Raw genomic sequence first — 25,157 nt, forward strand, 5'->3', positions numbered from 1 at the left:
CACCAGTGCACATAGTGCACATAACACACTGTTCTGAAATTTACAGCAGCATTAATTTACTATAGCCAGAATGACAACTACCCTAAAACATGTAATGTTGGGAATGAATCCCTTACATGATGAAACTAAATTTAAGTAGGCATGACTTTACATGACTCTTTTTATAGGGTCTTGTCAGATGTGGACGAATCTAAATATGTCAGACCTGGCTCAAAATTGAGGTGCATTCGAAAGTGCAGATTGTGTCTGACTGAAGAGACTGCTGTTACACTTATTTAGTTAGAATACTCTGCTAATATTACAATTAGGCCATTTAGTTCACATTCATTATTTATTATATAAAACCATACTGCTGAAGAGCATCATCATTATTGTCATCATCTAACAATTACAGACTCAGAGTCCTACCGATAGCCTACATCAGCAGGGCGGATGTTAGCCTCTTTTGCTGGCATAGATTGTTCACCAGAGGTTTATTTTCCTTGTATTAATCAGTATATGATATATCTTGGTTTTAGAAATTAAAGGCTCCTTCTTATACTTAAAATGCTAATATCGTAGTCTATTGTCCTAACATTATCATTTTTTGGTAACTGCTGATATTGGCTTCAAAAATACAGTATAAGTCAGGCTCTTTTCATAACAATATGATGATACTCTGCCACGTTTTATTGGCTTCAAGATATGTAAAAAAAAAAGTATATAATAATAATACTAATAATAATAATAAGGAATATGGTCGCATTATATGTCCTTGAATGGCCTACACTGTAATCCCTAGAAATACTTTAAGAGTATGACCGTTATGCTTTCGTCGCCACAGGACTGCTGCCTCAGAAATAAGAAGCCCCTTTGTAACCTAATCGATTGGCGAACAGAGAGGCAGACCGGGTCCACACTCTGTGATCGGTTGTCAGACCAACTTCCCAGAATAGCAACTCGGGCGGGTTGTCTGCCGCTCGCTCTCGAGATGGAGGAGGAAGTCAGTGGTGGATTTAACAACTGTTGCTTTTGCTGCTGCTGCGGAACCAAACTACCTTTCAGTCCGCGCTGCATGGCGCATGTCGGGCAACAATGAAGTCTATTCCAAACCGACACATTCAGTCGGGAGCAATGTGCAAATTCGTGGGATTATATAAACTCCTACGTGTTTAAGGTAAATAAAAAAATAGAGAGAGCGAGAGCAACATAAGCGCATGCATCTGTTTGCTTTAGCATAACTAACCATTTATTGTGTTGCTGCTTTCATCCATTCAATTACAATTCGACTATCAGTAGGCTACATAGACGCTTCAGAGCTGCTGGAGGCATATGTCTGCGGCAAATGCAGACAATTGGAGCGTCTGCCTGATGAATGGAAAGCCAGACGGGGTGTGCTGTAGACTGCGGTGGTCGGGTAACCTGTTGAATCGCAGCTGTCACTCAGCTCCCAAAGCCATGCAGGCGACTCAGCCAGCAACACAATCACTTAACACGAGAAACACGGCGCGTTGTGACAATAGCTAACTACCAAAACTGGCTTCACGGTGTCTGCAACGGATGGGTTAGCTTATTTCCAGAGATGTCAGGCTAATGTTTTCCTGCAAGGTAAATGCACCCAATTGTCCTCATCTGCTTAAACTGTCTGTAGCCTAGGCTACATCTGCAAAATGCAGCTCTCCCACCTTTTTGCTGCTAAAATAAATGTTAATTCGGCTACCTAAAGTCACAGCTAGACAGTAGAAGCAGTATCCTAGTGTGAAATTTAAAATAGCCGCCTTATTTTAATATCTGAAATTTTTGTCATTTTGTTGGTTGAAATGCCACTTGAAGGTACAGTAGTGTGGACGTGCAGTTTATTTGTCTCTACGTCTCATTATTCCCATTTCCTGCAGTCGCAGTTAAAACGCATGTCAGGCGCTGCATGTCCGACCTTGAGTCACATCTTCACAGTATAGCTTTTCAACACTGCCTACCCACGGATTTCCAGTCACTTGGCGGTTGAATATAGCTTGGCTGCTCCCTGTCGCTATGGCTAATTCCTTAGGAACCGGTGGATCCAGTTTGATCTATTCCTCTCTTTCTTTCTTTCCCTTCACCAACTTGTTGAGTCTTCCCCCCACGGTGTTCCTTCTGTAAAAAAAAAAAAAAGTGCGCTGTTGCACGGCTCAGTTGTTATTTGTGCGACTTCTTCTGACCAAATGCCGCAAGTTTGAATCAAGTTGAGTGTAGAGCTCGTTGGGACTGTGTCGGTCGCTTTTAAAGTGGAAAACTCGACGGGACGCGCAGAAGAGGCTTTGTCACCTGTAGGCTCTCCTCCTCAATTTATCTCTGCTTTTCTGAACCTGCTCAGAGTATTTATCACATGCTCGTTTCATAGGACTGTTATTGAAAAATGCACATTTAAAAAGGGGGTTTCATACATTTGGGAGAGATCGGTGGACGAAATAGGTAACTTTAACTTTTTTTTCTTTTTAAAGGGAGGTGGAGACAACAACCACCCCCTCCCACCGTCCTTGTCTGAAATTATCAACTCATTTGGCACAGGGGAGACACTTGAAGGTAATTATATGAATCCACCTTTTTCTCTGTATAGGCTTTTGCATGCTACTTTATTGTTTTGCTTTCACGTTTCACTTTAACTTAATGGGTGTAAAAGAAGAAACCAACTTTCTGTGACAGAATGGTCGAACCTTCCTCCATGTAGCTACAGGGGGAGACTAAATTAAGAGCTCCAATGAGGAAATTGTTCCTGGCTCTGAGTCAGATTATCATTATTTTTGTTGTAGATTAAAACATAAAATAGTTCCAGACAATGAAACCGATTTAAGAGGCAATATGCATTGGGCCTTTTAGGCTAAAAGAAAAATGCAATGACACCTTTTGAGTTTTGTTTTTCTTCTTTTAATGGAAGGGTTAAGCTTTTTTGTAGATGGAAGCTTTTTTTGTGGATGTTCTTCAAGGAAGCCAGCTGTGATTATGCTGTGACATAATACATAGTTGCTGTGTGATCTGACTCAGTATTTGAATAGGTATTAATAAACTTTATTTAAATTATTTTTGATGCGATGCTATTCCAAATTATAATAATCATAACACATGCTTTATATGTGTTGCTCCCACACAACAACAACAATGGGCCGAGGGATAAAGAATGACCCCTATTTGATTTTGCTATTCATAAAAATTAGAATCAACATGCTAGTAACTTCTAACATATTTATGACTTCCTCAAAGATCGACATGCCCATAAATGCTTAGACATCAAGGTGTGTGTTATAGTATATCAGTTTAATGCATTGTGTTTTATTTTAAGTGAATGCTAGTCATTCTATTAATTGCTTCTTGGTTTTTAAACCAGTTTTGCACAAAAGGTCACACACCTGATAAGATATACAAACTGTAAATGTGTAAAATGCAAAAATTGGAGAGACTATGCCAGCTTTAATTTAACTTGTACAAGAACAGTGTAATAGAGAACTAAAACATGGCTGTTCACACATTTAAAATTGTGCTTAGGGTAGCTTGCTAAATATACGCAACTACTTCTCTAATTAGAAAACTGCACAGACCAGTCTTTGCTGTAATGCACCTCTGCTCACTGTAATCCATGCACATGAAGAGGCTTAACAGCCTTGCAATTGGGGTATTAATATAATTTTAAACTTTTTTATAGTTTACAGGTTTGTGATAAAAAATAAATCTAAAGATAAGTTAATGTTTCTTGCTATTATGTTGATACAGAGCTCAGGCTGCACAGCTTTTCAAATGCACAATTTGGTTTACAAATAATAATAAGACAAGAAATGCATAAGGTAAAAATCTCTATGTTACAATAATGGAAATGTTGCAGTAATATTTATTTGTATTCTCTGCAGCACTCCCAAAGAACTTGAAATGGAGGCTCCTGATGGTTACTGTGCTAGTAAGTCCTCATATCACTTACACACTACACACTGACACTCGCTTACCCATACTTTACATCCGAGGTCAGAGTTTATGCAGTATATTGAAATGTGTGTCTGTGTTCTGTTGTACCAATAATGGGGTAATGACTACGACAGTTGCATCTCTGTGTTTTTGTGGTTTTGACGTTATTAGCTTATTTTGACTTGGACACATCTCTTCCAACTTTTAGATGCAATGATGATTAAAAAAACAACAACAACAATAACATTGTTTCAATCACAACATCATAAACATTTCAAGGGATTTTCCCTTAGTGCAGGCTTTTTCCTGTTCACCCCTTTAAGGTAGAGAAAACGATTGCATGTGACATCCTGTTGAATGCAGCAGATATTGGATACATACTTTGTGGTGCTCCATTGCCCTTTGCTGGTTTCCTTTGGGCAGGTCTCTTAAATACATCTCTATCTCTTCCCTGCCCCCCCCCCCCCCCTTGTATTTTGCTCTGGTGTGCAGATCTTAAATCAGGTAGCTTGCTGTTTGTTTATGACATCAGTGGGGATTTTAGGTCTCCATTGGGGGTTTGTGCTTATAGGAACACTTGGCAGGCGGGGTATGGGTGGTGGCGGAAGAAAACATGGAGGCTCTTTCTCTCCCTGTCCGCCTGCGGGACGCTTCTGAAATGATATGTTTGGAACAAATAATAGTCTGTTCCGTTAGCATGAAACTGCAGAAAACATGCGTGTTTGTGGAATGAAAGTTGCATCCTTTTTACCCCCATGTGTTTTACTGTATGCTCAGTACATTAGCAAGGCACTGTTGACTATGAGAGAGTATTTTAGTCGAACAGCGTACCTGTTGTTACACTCATCACATCATATTCTTGCACATAGACCACCATACTCTCCCACTTACAGTATGTGCTAACATACTATTCTACTCACCATCATAGAACACATGAATGTACTCTCTTATCAAAGTGTATTATATTGTATTTAGCCACCACATTATATGTTAAAAAGAAAAATAGTAAATGCGGTATGTGTTAAAAAGAATAGTATATGTCAAAGATGATGATGATGATGTCAAAGTGTTTTCAAACTGAATAATGAAAGAACATTTTAGAGTTGACACAAGTGCATATAAAGGCAATCTGCCCTGGGAGGCACAAATTGAGCCAAAGATGCATCTGCGCGAGCTGAAAATTGTTACGCTTGATTGGGTGATTTATTTAGTTTGAGACTGACAGGGCATTGAGTTCAATAGGCTGCAGTAACTGAAAACTGATGACCAATGTCATTTTAGTTTATTACAGCAAGGTTGAAACGTCTTTCTTATTGATAGGATCAATAGGTTCCAAAAGCTCTGTGACAAAAATCTGTTCAGTAAATGACAACTTTTTACAATCCAAAAACTCAGTGGAGACAATTTTTCATAACTGTAACTAAGCTTTAGTGTTTGCCTAATTACACATGTACTAATAAAACAGAAGGAGGCTTTATCTTTTATCTTTTATCTAGCTATATACATATTTAGAGAAAGATTACTGCTATTCGTATTCATGTATTGATTATGTCTATAATATTTAAGAAAGAATAACAGTATCTGTGACTCAGAGTAGTAGTATGAGACATAAAGCAGACAGTGTATATAATTGTATGTGATTGACAATATTTGTGGTTTCAATTCCAATTGGCTCACATTGAACATACTCAAAAGGCAGCGAGACAAAGGTAACATTTCTGAAAAACCAGAGAAACCTTGCTATTGCACTGACAAAACATGGTGTTCCTATATGCACCGTGGCTGGATTTCAATGCAGCCCAAACATTGACAGCAGTACCGCTGAGCTCGATGGTGTTGTTAGCCCCCAACGTTGACTTTCAGGCAGCACTGTGACCCGGCTTCATAGTACCTAATCCTAGTGCCTGTAAAGTAGCGCTGCTTGGAAGGCAACGTTGGGGGCTTAAAACACCCAACACCTACCACTGAGCAGGTACAATTTTTGTTTTCATTAAAGTCGTTCAATAATCAGAAATCAAAAATGTAAGATGCCTTCCTGTTTAATCAATTAATGTTCCTTTCAGGCATTTATTTTAATATAAAATACTCTTCTCACACTATTATTTGTGACCACTTGCACTGTCATTGTCTTTCTCTCTTTCAAGTTATCATACTCACAGACAGTTTCACCTTTCTGCACACAACACACTTCACACCATCATAATTTATTACAGATGCAATCATTCTATCACATAGATTACATCACTTTATTCATGTGCACACTGTCATTCGGTTTCATATGTACTGTACATACTGATAGTAATTCACAACACAATAGTATACTATAATGTAATAACAAAATAAACAATGTATTAAAAAATGTAACAAATTCAGTCATTTCAAAAGTTCATTGCTATCAGAGTAAAGTAACTTGATATCTGACAACCCGTAAATAATAGTCTTCACAATTTAGTCGTTTACGATTATGCTAGTTTGACATAACTACAAAACAAAGCATACTTAACTCCCTTGACTTCAGAAGGTCCCAATTTAAGAGCTTTTAAGTTGATAACCTTAAACGATATTTGAAATGCCAAAAGGGTTAATTGCATATTCCAGTTTCTCTTTATCAAACATTTAATGTGTGATGTACAAAGGCAATGGCAGCCAACAGAAAATTAAAAACTATTAAAAATAGCAGCATGAGTTCACTTCATACCCGACAAACATTTTAATATTGAAAGATTTCAGTCTAGAAGAGTTTCAGTTGAAACAAATCACATTTCCTTGAATAATTTGAGGGGAAACACGTGGTCCAGAATCATCGAAACAACAACAAAACACTTCTCCTATGCCTTCAGATCTAAAATCTTAATTACAGTACTCATTTTCTTGTTGGTCTTATTTCACAAATTCCACTTCCGCGTACAGTATGTGTAGAAAGGTGTTGCTTTCAATCTTTCATCTGTCTTTGGCCAAAGATAAATAGTGATCTTCAGAGAAGGACTGTAACAAAATACATTTACTCAAGTGTTGTACTTAACTACTTATTCGAGGTACTTGTACTTTATTTCCACTTTCCATTTTATCCAACGTCCTACTTCGACTACACCTCAAAGGGAAATGTTGTAATTTTTACTCCACTAGATTTGTCTGACTGCTTTAGATAATAGTTACATTTTAGACTGTAATGTTTCATACCCTTCTTGTCCAGCTAAAACCACGTATCTCCAAATTTGGGGATTTAGAATTTTTATATTTCAGATTAACTGAACAATTAAGTCTTTTTCTGAGCAGTAGTAGTTCTATAGCAGTAAAATGCAACATACACATTGATGCATCAGTAATATCAATCCAAAGATATCATATATAATATATGAATACATAAAAGTAGAACATGAACAGCAACCATTTTACTGCACAATGACATTCAATTTTTTATATATATATTTATATTATATATATATATATATATATATATATAATATATATATATTTATGTATACACATAGTGCTGATAATACTGACATACTTTTACTTAAGTAGGGTTTTAAAAGCAGGACTTGTACTTAGCGTAGTCTTTTCTCAGTTTAATATCAAAACATCAGCCAAGAGAGTACATAAAAAAGATTGCAACCAAATCTTTAGATTTTTGTTTAACCAGCTGTTAACTTTGCTGGTGACTTGTTAGTTCAGCCAGGGAAGAAGAACAGCATTGTTAACAATGTAAGTATTATTTATAAGGTAATGTGAGTGAGAGAGTATGATTGTGAATATGAGGGGTAGTAATAGGTTGTGCGGTGTGTAATTATGATAAAGTGTGTGTGTGAGAGTAAGTATGGTTTTTGACCTAAAGATCAGTTATCTACAGTATCAGGTTCCCCACCTGTCTAGGTCACCCCCACCACAAATGGAACGCACCAGTGCACTCTACGGCTTGGCAATTAACATAACTTTATTCAAAAGTTAAATTAATCATTATCTACCTCCATTACAATAACTTGCAGTTTTCATATGAATGAATGCTCTCATTTGTCTATCTGTATATTGTCTATATGTATATTTTGTGTGTGTGTGTTTGCTTGCGTGCGCGTGCCCGTGCCTGTGCGTGCGGGGCACCTTGCAAATATTTGTCTTAATTGGTTCAGGGTTTGACAGGAAAATACCAGGTCCCATTCAATGTGTATCCAGCAAGCCAGAGTGAAAGGTCTCGTCACTCTGGAAAAAAATCATATTCAGCTCCTCAACACAGCTGGCTTGCTATTGAGCCATTTTCTTTGTTATTTTTATTAATTTCTTTCATCACAAGTAATAACTAAGTTTCATTTAGGTTTGGTGTTATTGCATTCTGTTCCTGAATCTAGATACCATTTATAAATCATTGTGCTCTCTTTTGACTAACTTGTGGGACCTGAAATTGCATTGACCCTTGTTAGATTCCTAAGAAGATGACTGTACTTTAGAAGCTACGCATTCTTTTGGCATTAATGGTGAAGTCAGCAAATGCTACACCTACAAGTTTCATGTGTACACATTTGTTCCTATCTATTTGCCAGCATTTAAATTTATCCCAATTTGGTGTGTTACTCAAAATAACTTTCCATCCGGCAAGTCTCGACTGTTTGATATTCTGATCTTACTGTTCATACAGGATTGACTCAGCAAACACGAGGCACCGACGCAAACATCAATCCATGCTATCTAGCGTGTGGTTTAAAACATTGTTAACCTTATTCATGTTCATAACAAATAAGCCATATTTTCCAAACATTAAAGGTTTGTGGTCCCCTTTTAAATAGGCATGGACATGCATCTTCGTCGCTAGCTGTGTATTTGGTCATCATGAGCCCAGACGGACATAATATAAGGTTCACCGCTTCCTTTGATTGCAAAGGATTTACTAAAGACTTGACCGTTGATGACAAAAGTATTTTAATTGACATCCTTCTTTATTAATTAAAAAAGACATCATAATGAAAGCATCATAAACCGTCGTACATTGAGCTTTTTAATAAATTGCTTGGGCAGCAATTTACATTGACCCTTTTACAATAACACTGTTAAAATCTTCTTAGTCTTATTTTAGTTCTTATTTTAGCATGTGAACCCAGGCAGCTCAATGCTATTAGTTTAGGCTTGAGGCAGCCTAGTCACAGTGCTGCTTGGAAGCTGTCAGCATCTGCTACAGTAATGGAAAATCCTTCATGACAAATCTGGGCCACTACTGTCTCCAGGACAGCATTGCCAAAGGAGAGCCAGCGTCGGTCACCTGAGATTTCTTCCAAACCCAACCTGTGCAATCCGAGCCCAGGCCCAGGGATTGAGTCATAGACAACGTCTCCCAGTATGCCCCACTCAGTGTGGCTGCCACTACAATGGAACAATACCATAGAGGAGGTTGTCAAACTAAGAGGAGCTGTCACAGCAAGAGCACATCTGACAGATTTCTTTTTCATGAATGATCGATCATTGCAGACATGTTCAGCACTGACAAATTGTAACAAGGCCTTTCTTGTAGCGGTTTCAGATGTAGCACATAGGATGTTCCTTTAATTTGAACTGAAACTGCGGCGATTGCAACATCAACTTTAAAAGCATGAGTCTTTATAATGGATACTTTCCAGTTTTTCACAGTCAATTTGCTGGAGGAAAAACTTTAATTGTGCTGGAGGTGAGTGATTGCTCACTTTGGTTCCTAAGGGATCTGACACCTGGGTCAGCAGGGGTGTTTGCCTGTTGCCACTGTATTGTTCTAGTGACCCTGACGGGGCCGTTGTGTAAGGGGATAAGGGATTGGTTTGCTCTCCCTCAAACCACACAGGACACAGGACACAGGGATATCCATAGCCTGGGTTCTGTACAGACTGCTGAGAGGATGCAATCTGATCCACATTTGCTGGACATTAGAATCCCATAGGTACATTAAGACAGTTTAGTTAGTTGCCTTGTGCATTCTGCATGGTGACCTCCATAGTGACCATTCAGGTTAGGCTTTAAAGGAATCTGATAGTAAGATGAAATGTATCATATTTACTGTATAGCATGTAGATTGTTTGTTTAGCAAGACATTTTGTCTACATTTTATCTGAATAAAAGTGAATAGACTCGGTTTTTTTCTTCAGGTTAGGTGTTCAGTGTATAATCACAATCAGTAAGAATCACATCCTCTTAAAAATGATCTTTAAAATTATTTTTAGGAGCTCTTTTTTTTTCCACGTTGTCATCTTTTTTATTTTTCTCTCCAACCTCGTCTTTGCTTTTACAACCCTAATCATTATATAGTTGAACATGAAATATCAAAAACCTCAAAGCTGTTTTTTCACATAACACATACATATTATGCATTGTATTGTATTTGTTGTATAGCACAATATAGATTGCTGCATTTCTGCTTGTCTCCCAGGTAACGGCCAATGCTCTCCCGGTAAGGAGAACTCGAGAATGTTGGCGGATACATCATCACCTGATGGACAGGTTCCTCAGGGTCCTAATTCCCCCAGTGGTGAGTGCTCAGTCAATAGATACTCATGTTCTGCGGTCTGCCAAGAACAACCACAGTACACACACACTGTTTCTCCTTTAAACAGACATGTTCTTACTTGATCAGTTTATTTTGATCATTGTATTTTAGTTTGTTTTAATTGACCTCAACCCCTTCACGATAAAAGCCTTCCTGGGTAGGAAGGGTTACTGTATTTTCCATGAACCGATGGAAGGCCTTTATTTTTGAAACAGAGGATGTGGTTAGTTTGGATTTGTTGAACCAGAAAATGATCTTGGCAAATATGATCTGATTAGAAAACAGGTGCTCCTGATGGATAGGCTAATGCCTTGCATGGCGTGCCACAATTTGTGTGTGAATGAGGGGCAAACTACAAAGCATAAAATTAATATAAAATGCACTCCAAACAACAAACTCAAAAACAAAGAGAAACAGAAATAAAGTCTCAAACAAGTAAAAAAAAGAAGACAAGGATGGATCACTTGTTAGAGTGAGTGGAGAAGTACAGTAGTTTCTATAGTGAGAGCTGTTGTGCAAAAATGTTATATCACACTTGTGCCACAGTATATTGCCATTACCCATGATTGTTGCTTGATCCTTTAAGTCTACCGGATGCCTCAGATTAGCTATAGCAATGTCACTATGAAGCAACAAAGTGAAGCGGAAACCAAATGAGACGAGGCAGTCCAGGGAGAAAAAGAGAAGCTTGTTTCCCACAAGTTTGGAGATACTGGGAGGCAAGCTGGGCCATTGTTTTCACAGGGAGATACTCTTCACCAATAAGAGCTGTTATCATTCTGGAAGTTGCCTAACATGATTTGCTATTTGAGGTTTTGTTACAAAAGAAGGGCTGCATCATATCATCTGTTGAATATAAGCATGAAGTGTTTTCAAATGCCAGTGCCAGACTCTTAAACTTGCAAGCTTAAACATAGGTTGTGTAGCAATTATCTTGGCATTTTGCACTGTCTGGTAATATAAGGTAGACGAATAGAATTACACCCTTTGGGACATATGGCTTCTTCATGAGGATGTGTGGCTTTCAGTAAACCCCTCAATCAATTGTGATTTTTTTTCCCCCGTGATTTTCTCTGGATTATAGGAAACACAGATAATTTGCAGACTACTGTATCTGGTTTAGGGGTTGAATCATGCCGTAATTGCATCTCAATGATTTTCATCACTGCTTTTGCCATAGCAACCGTTTCAAGTTTATACTCATCTGACCACTCTATGCATTCCACTCTGCCACAATGAAGAGACAGATGTTAAGATGCAAGGAGCTGAATAGCAAGGACATTCAGGTCTGCTCCGTGTTGCCAGGATACAGCTGTCGAATGCAAGACTCGATCGCGATGTTGGTATTGGGATAAGTGTTTCTTCTGTACAAACTGTGGCATTGGTATCAGTTTGAAGAATGCAATTGCTTTGCGGATATTTTTTCTCTATAGCCCATAAAAAGGAAACTTTACCTGAATATCTAAATGTCTTTGACAAGCCTCCAAAGCTTGAGAGGACAGTTCATGGATGCAGTCAGATGGGAGGCTTTAGTAAAACAATTCATTCTCACACTGATTATTGCCGCAGTAAATCCCAAAACAGGATAATCAGGTTCCGTAAATTCTGCTTGGATTATGTCCAAACGTTTTTCTTTTTCTTTTCAGCACTATGACTGAAGTCCCTTTCAGAAACATTTTAAACCATTAACATGATAAAAATTTATTTTTGGTTTAAGACTCATTACCATAAGATTCTTGGAAATCCTTTGTCACAGCTATAGTGGGCACAAAGTCAAGTCTACCATAAGGGATCGACTTAAGTCAAGTTTTACTATATGGCCCAGAATCACAGGTTTGTCTCAGAGTGCTCTACAGTATGTTAAAAAAAGCATACTTCAAACAAAAAAAAATATTTTTTATATTGTTGCGTATGACAGATGTTTCAAGACTAAATGAGCCAAGCACAATAAACTGTAAATTTGACATACTGAATTTTGCTTGGTCACATTATGTCTTTTGTAAAACAATCAGTTTGATTGATAGCATTTAGAGTGTTAATGTCTGAAAATATGGCACATTCCAAGACAAAGGAACTGTTTCCTTTCCCTCAGAAGACAAAATGAAGCTGCTTTGTGGCACGTTTAGAGTGCTGTGTTAGGCAAATGAGGCAATTCTTGGTCAAGCATTGGCTCATCTATCTTAAACTGTCATCTCATGTGGTCTGCACAGAATAAAAAAGACTTATCTTACCCTACCTAGCAATGTTTCAGCTTTGTTGCCGGAAACAAGCTCAAGAATTAAGTTGAATATTTTTCAAACAGATTTTCCGTTGAATGAGGTTTTAGGTGGCTTGAGGTGAATAAAACTTGGTGTAGCTGTGACTGTTTTGTATTTCTGGCTTCTGGATATATTTTTTTTGTAGTATTACTAGTTGCTGATGTACGGAGCCCCGAAAGTGACATGGAGGGAAAAAAAAAAAAACGTACTGGGGAAAAACACTAAACTCGAGATCTCGAGTCTGAAAGTCGAGATCTCAAGCATGAAATAATGTGAAGTGTTATTATGAACGTTGTCATTGACTGTTGATGTCAATTACTGCAAGCTCTGTATTGTTTGTTGGATATTCAAACTCAAGATCTGGAGTTTAGTGTTTGGCCCCAGTACATGTTTTTTTTTCTTCTTTTTTTTCATCGTTTTTGTTGTTGTTTTTTTCTTCTTTTTTTGTTTTTTTCCACCATGTCACCTCCGGGGCTCCGTACTGGTGACTTACAAGTAGAAACTGCAGGTGATGAATAGTTTTCCACCACAGCCACCCACACACATAATTGTACAATATTCTGCCCTCGTCATCTAGCCGGTCTCCCATTGCTAGTCAGGTGTTCTAAGCTACAGGGCCTCTGACACTCCCTTTTCTCCCCAAGGACAGCCAGGAACCAGACCAGCCTGTTTCTCTTTCTCTCTCTTGGCAATGTGTCAGTCCATCCTTATGGTGTCCACAAGTTGAGTTGCTAAGTTGTTAGGATGCGTCCTCCACATGCCTATTTAATGATATGTAATTTTGCACAGCTATCACTCATAAGTCACCCAATGTCCTTTGCAGATCAACCCATTTTACTTCCAGTCAATCCAGTCCACCCTGAGACCAGCACAGTCATCTCAATCCTTTACAGTTTTACTGAAGTCTATAGAGGCTACTTACTCTAACCTCAACTTTAACCACAAGCTGCACCCTTGGGATGTAGACCCCTTCTCTTCTAACCTAACCTAGTTCAATCCATCCTTTGCAAATAAACACAGACCATTTCAGTGTAATCTGTTCATTCTTAACTAAGTCATGCAACCCAGGGCCAACCTAGGCCACATAGTTGCTGAATGGTTGCTATGTGGTTCATGGTTGCTGTAGAGCATTGTGGTAGAAGTGCCGGTATGGCACCTTCATAAAAGCTGCTTCATCTAAATTTGACATTGTAACCTGCGAAGCCTAGGATTATTATTGTTTTTATTTTACAGAACTGACAATTAAGCAAGAGGAAGAAACTGCGGAGGAGTCTGACAACAGAAGCCTAGGACTTGGTGAAATAGGCCAAACTGGGAAGGAAGTAGCATTGGAGGAATCCATGACTGGCAGCCCAAGCAATTTACAGGATGGATTATCTGAGCCAAACATGACAGTTGATGCAGGAAGTCGACAACCAAATGGTATCAGTACATTTCCATATGCCATTAAAGCGTGAAATGATATAAAAAAAAGCTGCCTTATACATCTTTGGGCTTTGACAATCAACAAAGGGATTTTTCCTTTTCTAATCACTAAAATCAGGGCAGTATGCACGTTTCCCCATCTTTAGAGTGAGTCAGAAACCTTGTTTTTCTTGACATTGGGTGTGGATTGCTTTCTGTTTATTTAGTTTTTGTTTAAGGACAATAGCTTAGACTTGGAATTATTATGAGGGAAAAATATCCTTGGAATCCCCCGCAACCTGTTCTGACACCATAACTGCTCTGGTTGTCACAGCATTAGGATCATGTTTCTTGTTTCCAAGTTGCTGTAGATCAAAAGATTTTCCATTAGAACAGCAGACAATAGTTGTAAGTCCATGTAAAATCAGAAGTATGTACTGAACTGTATCATTCCACATGATATAAAGTTTACCATACACTGCCAGTAAGATTGACACACGCAAACTACATTTGTTTCCCTGGAAAACGTTGCATTTACTGTGGAAAATGTAGACAAGTAATAACAGTAGCAGTACCTTTTTTTCCTGTGAGAATTGCATATACATAGGTCTTAATCTCCATATGTCTTTAGATGGATATTCACAGTATACCCATTTCACCTGATGTGGATGTATTTTGAATAAAGGATGAGGAGAAGATGCAAGTTCAATTAAATCTAGTTTTAGTTTGAGTTATTTCAGTTTTGGTTTAATTAGTAACATTAGTTTAATCTAATTTAAAGCAGTCTAACAGAAGTGAATTTTGATGTCTTTATAGAGGTTCAGCATAGGGCAGTTCACTTACTCCAATACTTTACGTAAGTGCAAGTTATTTCTTATTAGTGCATTGTGGTTCCTGCAAACAGGGAGACAAAGTCAGCTGTCAGTTACAAAAACAGAAAAGGTAATTTAGTTTAGTTAGATACAAAAAATAACTTGCAAGGTTGCTTATACTTTCTAAAAGCATCTTCCTTGTGGTATTGACTTCCTGTGCCTGTCTCTATCAGGTGACAGGCCGTTCCAGTGTAACCAGTGTGGCGTCTCATTCACCCAGAAGGGAAACCTGCTGCGACACATCAAGCTGCACACAGGCGAAAAACCCTTCAAATGCCCCTTCTGCAGCTACGCCTGCCGGCGGCGCGATGCCCTCAGTGGGCATTTGCGCACTCATGCTGGTAAGAATCCTCCTCACTCTCTTCTCTTCACTTTTTACTCATCCACTTTGCCCAGAAGAAAATTAATTTATTTCATCAGAAGTACTTCAGAGATCTGCGGGGGGAAAATAACAACCCATAATGCTTTTAAAGCTGGGATAGACTTTCTTTATTTTAAGACACAATACATTTTATTTAGGCCCACACATACACTTAGAATGTAATAGATCCCTGTGTGTTTCGACCTAATGCCAGTATATGGCAAGTGCAATTCTTCCATTATTTAAAAAAAAACTCATAAATATTTTCCAGAGATATTTTTTTTTATTCTACAGCTGTGTGTGACTGAGTATCACATATAAGAATGAGCAGAACTACAGTAGCCATACATGCTGGTTGGCGACTCTCTGTCTCGTATTGTTGCTGGATAGACATATTGGTGTCTTTTTAATGTGCATGCTATAGACAGCGCTGTGAGTGCTTTGTGGTTAGGTACCAAGGACATGCTGTTCCTTAGTTGCTTTGCTCGCTAAGGAGGAAGCTATCGGCCTGCTTAGAAACATATGGGGAGTGCTGGCTGTCTCTTAACTGTAACCCACTTTCCTATCAGAGAGGATATGCTCTCCCCTCTTTCGCACCAAATCAAGGTCAGACAATGCCGTCATATCTGCCTATGATGCCCCCACAAAGGGTTACTCATACGCTGTTCTCTTATAAGATAGATGCGATATGCGTTTGGGTGTGTGTCCGTGTGTTTGCATACAAGTTTTGTGTGTGCATGTCTGTAATCTCTGTCCCAGTTGTTACTCAGATGTTTCTTTTTGGCATTTATTTAATCTCTCCACATCTATTTTTTTACTACTCTCACTTCCATTAATTTTCAGCTGAATTCCTTTTTCACATCCCCCAAACTCTTTTAGGATAGGATAAAGGATAATGCAGTTTACGCTTTAGAGGCAATGAATTTCATATTTTCTAAGGCAGGAGATTGAAATTCAAGCAAGTTCCCATTTATTAGCCAAATTAAATCAGTCAAGTAAGTCTGAATGCACAGTGTGGACCATTTGCATGAATAAGAATAGCGTCTGAAAGGTGGATTCTTCAGGTCCATCCAACATCTGCGCAAGGTCGTGTGTGGGTGGTTATATAAATATAAAGAAGTAATGAAGTCTACAGTATTGAGTGTGTGTCTGTGTGGATGTGTGAATGTGAGCCACTAAGAACATGGGAGTAAATACTGCCTACTTTACTGTTTTAAATTTTGGACATCAGCATAGGAAATGATTTTCATAATGACGTTTTATTTAGAAGTTACTCTTTCAATACTCAGAATAATCATTACTGCAATCACCTTATAGGTACACTTACCCACACTTTAATAATATTGGAACCTTTTGTCATTAGCTACCTTTTTTTGTATCTGTTCATACTCATTACAATTCATTCCACATTAGTCACTTTGAACCCTACGTGTAGTTTCGAGTTCTGCAGATCCAATGTAATTTATAGACCACAAGATTACTGAATGACAGATAAAGCATTAAACCTATTATTATTCCAAATGATTCAGTAAAAAGAAAAGTGCCTGCTGATGCAAGATTGGCCCTGACTAGTTCAGTAACAAGTGGATTTTATTTCCCTCACACAAATCATCAAGAAGTATGCCATGGAAGAACATTTAACATTTACAGCTAAAGGAATATTTATTTCTGAGTAACTTGTATTCTTATTGAACATATTGTAGCGTTTGTACAACGCAGTGGCGCTCTTTACGCACAGAGAAGTATAGGTGCTCTCACTGTGTGTGTGCGTGTGTGTGCGTGTGTGTGTGCATGTGTCAGCCTCAGACTGAAACATTTTTGGTTTCTCTGTTCTCACAGTGACAAGAGCACTGGATCATTATCTTCTTCTAGTAATAGCGGTCACAATTATCTCAGTGAGTCTTACTACATCACATACTGTAGCTTATGATGGTGTCTGGGTCACATCGGTATGCTTATGTGGCCTGCAGTTTACTCAGTCTCTATATGAGTCATTACATTAGTTTTAAGAATAATCAACCACCACACACAGACCTATATCCTCAGCAGTGTTTGCATCGTAGGATTTTCACTTTAGTAAACTATTTTCGATTAAACTTTTACCTCAATAGGGATAAATCTCATGTAGTTCCATCGCACGAAGGTAGTAACACTGGTGACGTGACAAATATTGGCCTATATTTAGGCTGCCTTGTAAACTCATAACATAATGCCTTTATTATTATTTTTATGCATTAAATATTTCACTAATCCATTGATCCGTTGATTAAGTGATACAGAAAGTTGGATGGATAAAAGGGTACATGGGCTGATGGCTTCACCAAGATAGATAGGATATGTCTTCATCTTTCCACTTGTCTAGTTAGGAAGAAATGGAATAAAATAGAAATGGCACAATGAATCACACTCCACCTCCATAGCAGTTTAACATTGGAGTTAGTTTCCTACCACCACCATGGGATGCATGATCAACTCTGCTGTGGGAGTTAGCTGTATATTTCAGAGACCAAAGTGTTTTAAAATGGTTCAACTCTCTCTTTGTCGCCCACAACTTGTCTTTCTGTCTGACAACAGTTGTGTGGAATCCTCACACTAGTAGTGGAACATCCATGATCTCAGAGGCTTGCTTTTGGTTTGTTTGTACTCTGACACAGTATTTACTACTACGCACTGCCTGAGCACTGCAGCAGGTTGCATTATCTCATTGGACGCTACCCACTCTCTCTCTCTAAAGCAGTGAATGAAATTAATATACTCTCCCTCGAATGTCTTCACTTTTAGTTGGCAAACCACATAAGTGTAACTACTGTGGGCGAAGCTACAAACAGCGCACTTCCCTGGAGGAACATAAAGAGCGCTGCCATAGTTACCTGCAGAGTATCGGCTTGGATCCCAACACCAGCACTGGCCCTTACACAGGTAAATTGTTTTACTAAAACTGAAACCATGGAAATTAAGGTGGCCTAATGTGTAATGGAAAAAGTACTACAATACAAAGAAAAAAGAAAAGAAAAGCTAGATCTCACAGGAGATCATCAGTATTAACACTATGACGTTTACTTATGAATTATTCATTTGTTGGAGTTATTCCAATTTGTCCAGTATGGAAAGAATCTCTTTAAAAGAGAAGTGAAATTTAAAAACCTGATATGAAGCACATATTACTACTATACCTATTTCTTTGTCATTTACTCAATTTATTTTCTTCCTGTTTGTATTAATTTCTTCACAAATTTGTACAACTTTTGTAATTGTTGCATAATTACTTGACTGCTTTTTTAGTTAATTAATTAAATCATTTATTATCTTAAGAAAACTGAGCTACACAAACAGCATTTCCTATGGCATTAGGAAGGTTTATGGGTGAAGGTAAACTGAGGTTATGGTTCAAAAAAATGTATAAGAAAAATTCTGATTTACTTTTTGTTTCCACATCCCAAAAAAAGTTATCTGTTCAATTTAGAAATGTTACTTTTCAGTGTTTAGGAATCCATCTCATTAGACACACACATATATATATATATATATATATATATATATATACATATATATATATATATATATATATTCTTGCCCTTTCTAACCCCCTTTCTTTCTCAACCTGTCAAGGTGAGGTCCCTCAAGAGCCGAGGCCCATGGCAGAGCCCAACAACATGGCTACTTTTGATCGGCCGCCTGTTATTGAAAGGCTTCACAGCAACGTGGGCAAGAGGAAGAGCACCACTCCTCAGAAATTTGTGGGTGGGTATCTTAAACATTATCAGACTTTCTTTTCTTAAGTTAGTGTGGAATGTCCATGAGGACCACCCTGATGCACAGTATTACATAATGTTATTACATTTCAACTCCTCCACTTGCTTTCAATGAGGTTAACATGGAGGTTGTGGTCGAAAATGATTTGTTGTGTTCTGCACTGATGAATTACCATGCAAATCATGTGAAAGAAATGTATTTGTACAAGCAGACAGCAAGTCATTTCTACTTACCAATTACTGTGAATGTGTCTGACAATGCATTAGTTGAATTAGCATCATGTCAAACCATTTGCTACTGATTTCCCTTTCCAGTCTTACATCATACGATATTATATAATATCACGCAATAGCCCTGTCCTACTTATAAGCACAGATTTTTTTTCTGAATTTGGTTTTATTTGCCACACTTTAAGAAAAAGTGATTGAGCAAGCTAGAGCAAGCGGTTTACTTAGAGGCAAGGAAATGTTTTTCACTCTGTGGTTAGATACACCTGTAACTTTGCCATTGCTCTTATCGAGAGAAAACAGCTCACCGCATCCCTGTTATTGAGGGGTTAAACAGTGCAGTAGCAGATGGATGGGGCTTTCCACCTCATTAGACACACACACAGAGAATATCAGGTACAAAATATGAAAAACAAACCCTGACATATCAGCAAGATAATATGTTTGACTGAATAGAAACGACATTTTGTGAAATCAAACCATGTTTATATTTGTGCACATTATTTTTCTCCATAGTGGCTAAAAGCAAGAATGTTGCACTCCACTTAAGCTATTTCATTTATTGTTATCATGTTTTGTGTCTTACATTTTAAATTGGCATAATGTTTTTAAATTAATTAATTCAAGACAGTCATAGTGCCACTCTATTTCATGCAGGAGAAAAGATGGTACGCTACAGGTACCCTGAACTAGGATATGAGATGGGCCTAAAGTATGAGAAGCAACATGAACTGATGTCGGCCCACATGATGGATCAGGCCATCAGCAATGCCATAACATACCTAGGATCGGACACTCTTCGGCCCATGCTGCACCATCCAGGCCCTCCTATCTCTATGGCTGAAGGTGTGCCCATGGTCACCCCCCTCTTCCACCATGTCCTGCCTTTGGGCCAACGAACAGAGCGTCCAGGAAACTGTGACACGCTGCCACCACAGCCACCTCAGCCCCATGACTTCCCCAGCCATCCCACCACAAATGGCCCCACTGCTTTAACCAGGCAGGGCAAACTCCTCCAGCCAGGGCAAGAAGAATCTCCCAGCAACAGTGGAGTTGATTCTGCTGACTCAGCTCGCAGCAGCCCTCACGAGAGGCCTGGCTACCACGGGAACAACCCCACTCCCAGCCTCAAGTCTCGAGCCAGTCCAGCAGTGGTTTATTCAGGTGAGCGGGTGACAGAAGCATCACCCAGAAGTTTGCCAGGCATGAGGACTGGAGTAATGCGAGTGGCCACAGAGAGGCCTGTTAACCATGAAGGGGTGCGGGTGTTCGGACGAGAGGGCCAAGAGTTGCGAGCCTTCCAGTGCGAGCATTGTCGTGTACTCTTCCTGGACCATGTCATGTACACCATCCACATGGGTTGCCACGGATACAGAGAGCCATTAGAGTGCAACATCTGTGGTCACCGCAGCAAAGACCGCTATGAGTTCTCCTCTCACATAGTCCGTGGTGAACACACCTTCCAGTAAGAAGATGGGTAGGAATTAAGGGAAAGGAGCAATAGCCCCATATTCGTTCTTAGACTGCACAGTTCAACGGCACTGTGGACAAGTGTAGCACAACCATAGCATAGACTTCTTTTTAAGCCACTTATTGTGAATCTGAACAATCAAATGAAGGTATGGGCCAAAGACACATTTTCTACATATTTAAGATTATCAAGATCATATATACATCAGATTCATTTTACAAGAAGGATGGTAAGTTTTTTCTTTTCTCTCAAAATGTTCATGATTTGTATAACAGAGCAGCTGTCAGACAACGTTGACTAGTTTTCCATTTTAGTCTTATTTGTAAAATGTCTTTTGTTGTGCTTGTCCTGTCATGCTTTTGCATATTTTCACTATCAAGAAGTAATGAACACATAGAAATGCAGTTCAACCTGAAAGAATGAAAACAGAGTTAAAGTCTTCAGGTTGTCTCTAATTCAATTAAATAAAAATACTAGCATTTATGAATTGTTTCATGTGCATAATAGCAGTATGGCATTGAACTGGCTTATTTACTGTGGGATATCACACAGTATCTGTGCAGTTTTCTTTTTCTTTCTTTTTTATGATGTTGCCATGGGCCGTCATAAATGTCTGTTTTTTGTCTGTTTTTCCTATGAACAATGGTGGGATACACATAATATTATGGTCAACTGGTGCTGTGTGTTCCAGCTGCAAGCAACTTGGTGTCCTTTTGGACTTTACTGCCGATGGTGTGGTTGTTTGTGGTTGTATCTATCTGCAGCTGTAGAAATTTGACCAGTCATGCCATCATCTTCAGTATTTAGTTCTGCTTTAGTATTGCCATGTATAACTGCATAATTTAAATGAATTAAAATAGATAGGTTAACACCAAGATTGTAGTAATTAAAAATAAACAATTAGAAAGTACTGCCTTTGACTCTACCCCTAATAATAGATAAAACAACAAATGGCCTACAATTTCTGAGACTTTTTTATTCTTTTAGTCCTGTATATAAGTTAAGATAACTTAGAGGATTTAAATACAATCTGTGCAAATGTATATATATCACAATTTGTACATAAATTGTGGTAATCATACTGTAAATGCACAAATGTAAATACAAGTAACATACAGTACATTCAATGCATTTTAAATCATTCATGTCCATATTAATACATACTACTGTAAAGTTTGTGAGGTTAAAGCCTAAATGTAAGCCAAAGTTATGTCGTAAAGCTAATGCTAACAGGGCTACATAGCTAGCTGGTAGCAGAAAACTAACTCTTTACAGTCGCTTTGTAAAATTCAGCTGTTATAGCGATAGTTAAAACACTTTGACTGACATATTGCATAAAAGGGCTGTTTTTTCATTGTCTTTGATTCACTTGAGTAATGGGCCAGCTATGCTAGCAAAACAATTCTAGCTGTGCTATTTAGCTAACTGAGGTTATATTTACTATCACCACCCAATAGTTTTACATTCATCTGCACAAGAAGCATTTCCAATTCAACTTAAATATAATGCATTTGGAGCTCAGTAATTTAATAAAATGATAAAATACACTCAACTTTATTTATATAGTCAATGCAAATAATTATACACTTAAAAGTGTCATCTGGCCTACATTTGTAAATCTTATATATTTGTCTCATGAAACTACATTTGTTGCTTGTATTGACACTTATTTATCTCCATGGTTATCAGCCTCTGTTTAGTTTTGCATTTACAAGGTAGAATTATTAATTGATCATGAAGAAAAATCACAGTGAAAGGAACACACAAGTACAGGAAGTACACAATGCGTATCCTGATTATATGTGTCAGCCTTGTGCCCCAAAAAAGTTCAATAACCATGTTTTTATCATCTGCCAAGGTAATGTATTCTTCACCAAAATAACCATTTAACCAAATATATTATGTATTTGTTTCACTGGCTGCTCCTTTATAAAATGATTATCCCATGGTGACTTGTGGCTTAGGTGTTGCTTGCAGTTTGAGCATTCAGTTGGATTTCTAAACTAGTATCATGGTTTGTTTGAAACTTGCAATGGATACCAAAGGCATAAAGGAGTCTAAAGATACTGCATGGGCTGCTCTTCTCTTGTGTACCTCACTTTATGTTTTTGCTCAACTTTTTGATCCAACCTACTTTGTGTTTTAGTTTGGATGGCTGTGTACAGTATGTAAACGTTAGTGTCTTTTTTCAGTGCATTGGTACGGGGTCAGGTAGGGTATGCATTATTTGAGCTGTTTTCCAGCATGGAAATACATGCTTATTTGTCTAGTTCAATGCCATCTTTTAATTATATTTGTGTGTCATGACAAATATAGGGAAACATCACAAACTCACCACAAAACTCTGCTTTGTCCTTTGCAGATTTGTGTAGCGCTGCTTTATTTGCAGTTGAAAGCCTACATTTAACTGCATCATGGGAATTGAGGGAATTCTCGATGTGTATGGTGGCCATTTTTCATTTTTAATTCTTGCCATGATGTCGCTACATTCATGTATGATCTTATACAGAGTGCATCAAGAACAAGACAGCATGTGCAAGGGGAAAGCAAGTGTGGTTAACACTTAGTGATGAAGGCACTTCCAAGGCACTCAGAACTGTAGCATTCCTCATTCCTAGCTCATGTATGCAAAATGTAAATAGCAACTAAGAGATTAGCCACTTTCCACCTCCAAATCTCTTGTCCATCACCTACAGTGTGTTGAACGATAACAGATTATTTATTAGTAAGGCTAGCTGCGGCTCTTTCATTAATGTCTTTGAACAGATAAGACTGTGCTTTGTACAGTTGGCCCTGCACTTTACGTTCATACCCTGACTATAGACAGCATTGTAGTTTTGTTTTGTTTTACATTAAAGTGTAGGTAAAGGGGAAACAATCATTGGCAGAACACAGGTTAGTCGTTTCTCTGAAAGAACCACTTTGGAGATGCACATTGCAAAGGAAGTTGTATGCTGTCCAAGTTTATGATTGTTGTAACATCACTCACAAGAAATTTGGCATTGCTAGTTTTACAGTTTAAGTTTTGCTCATTATTATGAACAGTTGATTGTTCTCTAAGGTTAAACTCAGTGATTTATTCTGCTATGTCCAATGTCTATTTGTGATCAAAAGGCAGCTTTTTCTCTGTTTACATGTTGCTTCTCTTATGCGCAACTAGTGCCCAGCTAGCATAAAAACCTACTGTCTGGAAATTAATGGCACTGGGAATTGTTTACACCTCGCAGCTGTGAAATTGACTCTATGTATTCCTCTATTATATCTGTCCTGTATATATTTGTTACCTGAAGCCTTATCTGTTAAGACAGGGGTCCTCCTAAAACAACACATCTTTTAAAGAACTCTATGATCAAATGTAAATTTATGCTACCCTGATTTTTCATCCGTAATCCTCTTTCAAAGGAATACAAATAGACAGACCAGAACTTTATTAACTTCAACTGGGCATAATATATGATGTTCAAATGAAATGTTATTTCCTCCAGGTTATATTTGGTAAGACTTTGAACGCAGAAGTATTTTTTCTTTTTCTCATGCTAATGTAATAAGGACAGCCTTACACATTCTTTAAATGAAGCAGCCATATGAACAAAAACAATACAGAGAAAGGTCTTCTGTCAGCCCTCGTTGTGAGTGAGGAGTTTACTTGAATATCAAAATCATTGCTATTGATTCTGATTGCGGGGATGTTTTTGTAAATTTTGAAAATGCATATGCTAAATGTCTATTTTTCTGCTGAAATGTTAATGCAAATAGTTTTGTGAACTTTTGTGTGTTTTTTTTAATTTTAAAAATGTTTACAAAGATGTAAAATATATGGTACAGGTGAATTGTATTTTATAAGAAATAATATATGAAAGGTGTATATTTTGGCACTGAATATTGAGATTATCCAAAAACGTGCCGATTGATCATCTCTGATATTGACAACAACTTTCTGATGTGAGGGCTCTCAGGTATTTGCGTAGGTTTTGTATTTTTATGTCCTAAAATATGTGATTTTATTTATCAAAAAAGATGCACAGTAATTGAAATAGTTTGGTAATTCTCATGATTTAAATCAGTCCAACACTGAGTGTGGTGAAGGAAGTTAGATGATTGATCAGCCCTGTTTACAACATCAATGACATAACATGAAGACACACTGCTGTGAAGGATACAATGTATATTTTTAAGGCATGGGGTTCCCTCTATTAAAGACATGATTTTACTGCCTTGCCTGTTTTGTGCATTTTGAAACAGGAAGTTAAGCAGATTGTTATATAGTTTTCTTCAAAATGTGCAAACTGTATCCTTACATGCAATTAAAAGATTTTATTGTGACTAAAAAATACAGTTCTTGAATCTTGTGAAAACATGCAGAGTTTTAAAACAGAAAAGTTGTCTGGAGAACTGATTTTACC

General features: G+C 37.9%; 1 protein-coding gene across 3 annotated transcripts; it reads left to right on the top strand.

The window, feature by feature from the left end:
• Positions 1–927: 927 nt before the first annotated feature.
• Positions 928–24,964, top strand: ikzf2 (IKAROS family zinc finger 2). 3 transcript variants are annotated; one of them, XM_032529962.1, is made up of 9 exons: positions 928–1,156; positions 2,460–2,541; positions 3,858–3,904; positions 10,292–10,390; positions 13,900–14,088; positions 15,116–15,283; positions 18,085–18,222; positions 18,913–19,044; positions 19,941–20,752. In XM_032529962.1, exons 3-9 carry the CDS (start codon positions 3,877–3,879, stop codon positions 20,750–20,752), a joined length of 1,566 nt encoding a protein of 521 aa, XP_032385853.1. In that variant the 5' UTR covers positions 928–1,156; positions 2,460–2,541; positions 3,858–3,876. The 3 variants fall into 3 exon arrangements, with proteins under 3 accessions (XP_032385853.1, XP_032385854.1, XP_032385852.1); XM_032529963.1 differs by lacking the exon at positions 928–1,156 and adding an exon at positions 1,321–1,587; XM_032529961.1 differs by lacking the exon at positions 928–1,156 and adding an exon at positions 1,925–2,285 and having other exon boundaries at positions 19,941–24,964.
• Positions 24,965–25,157: the final 193 nt, after the last annotated feature.

The sequence above is a fragment of the Etheostoma spectabile genome, chromosome 11 (genome assembly GCF_008692095.1).
Source record: "Etheostoma spectabile isolate EspeVRDwgs_2016 chromosome 11, UIUC_Espe_1.0, whole genome shotgun sequence".
In the NCBI taxonomy this organism is placed as follows: domain Eukaryota; kingdom Metazoa; phylum Chordata; class Actinopteri; order Perciformes; family Percidae; genus Etheostoma; species Etheostoma spectabile.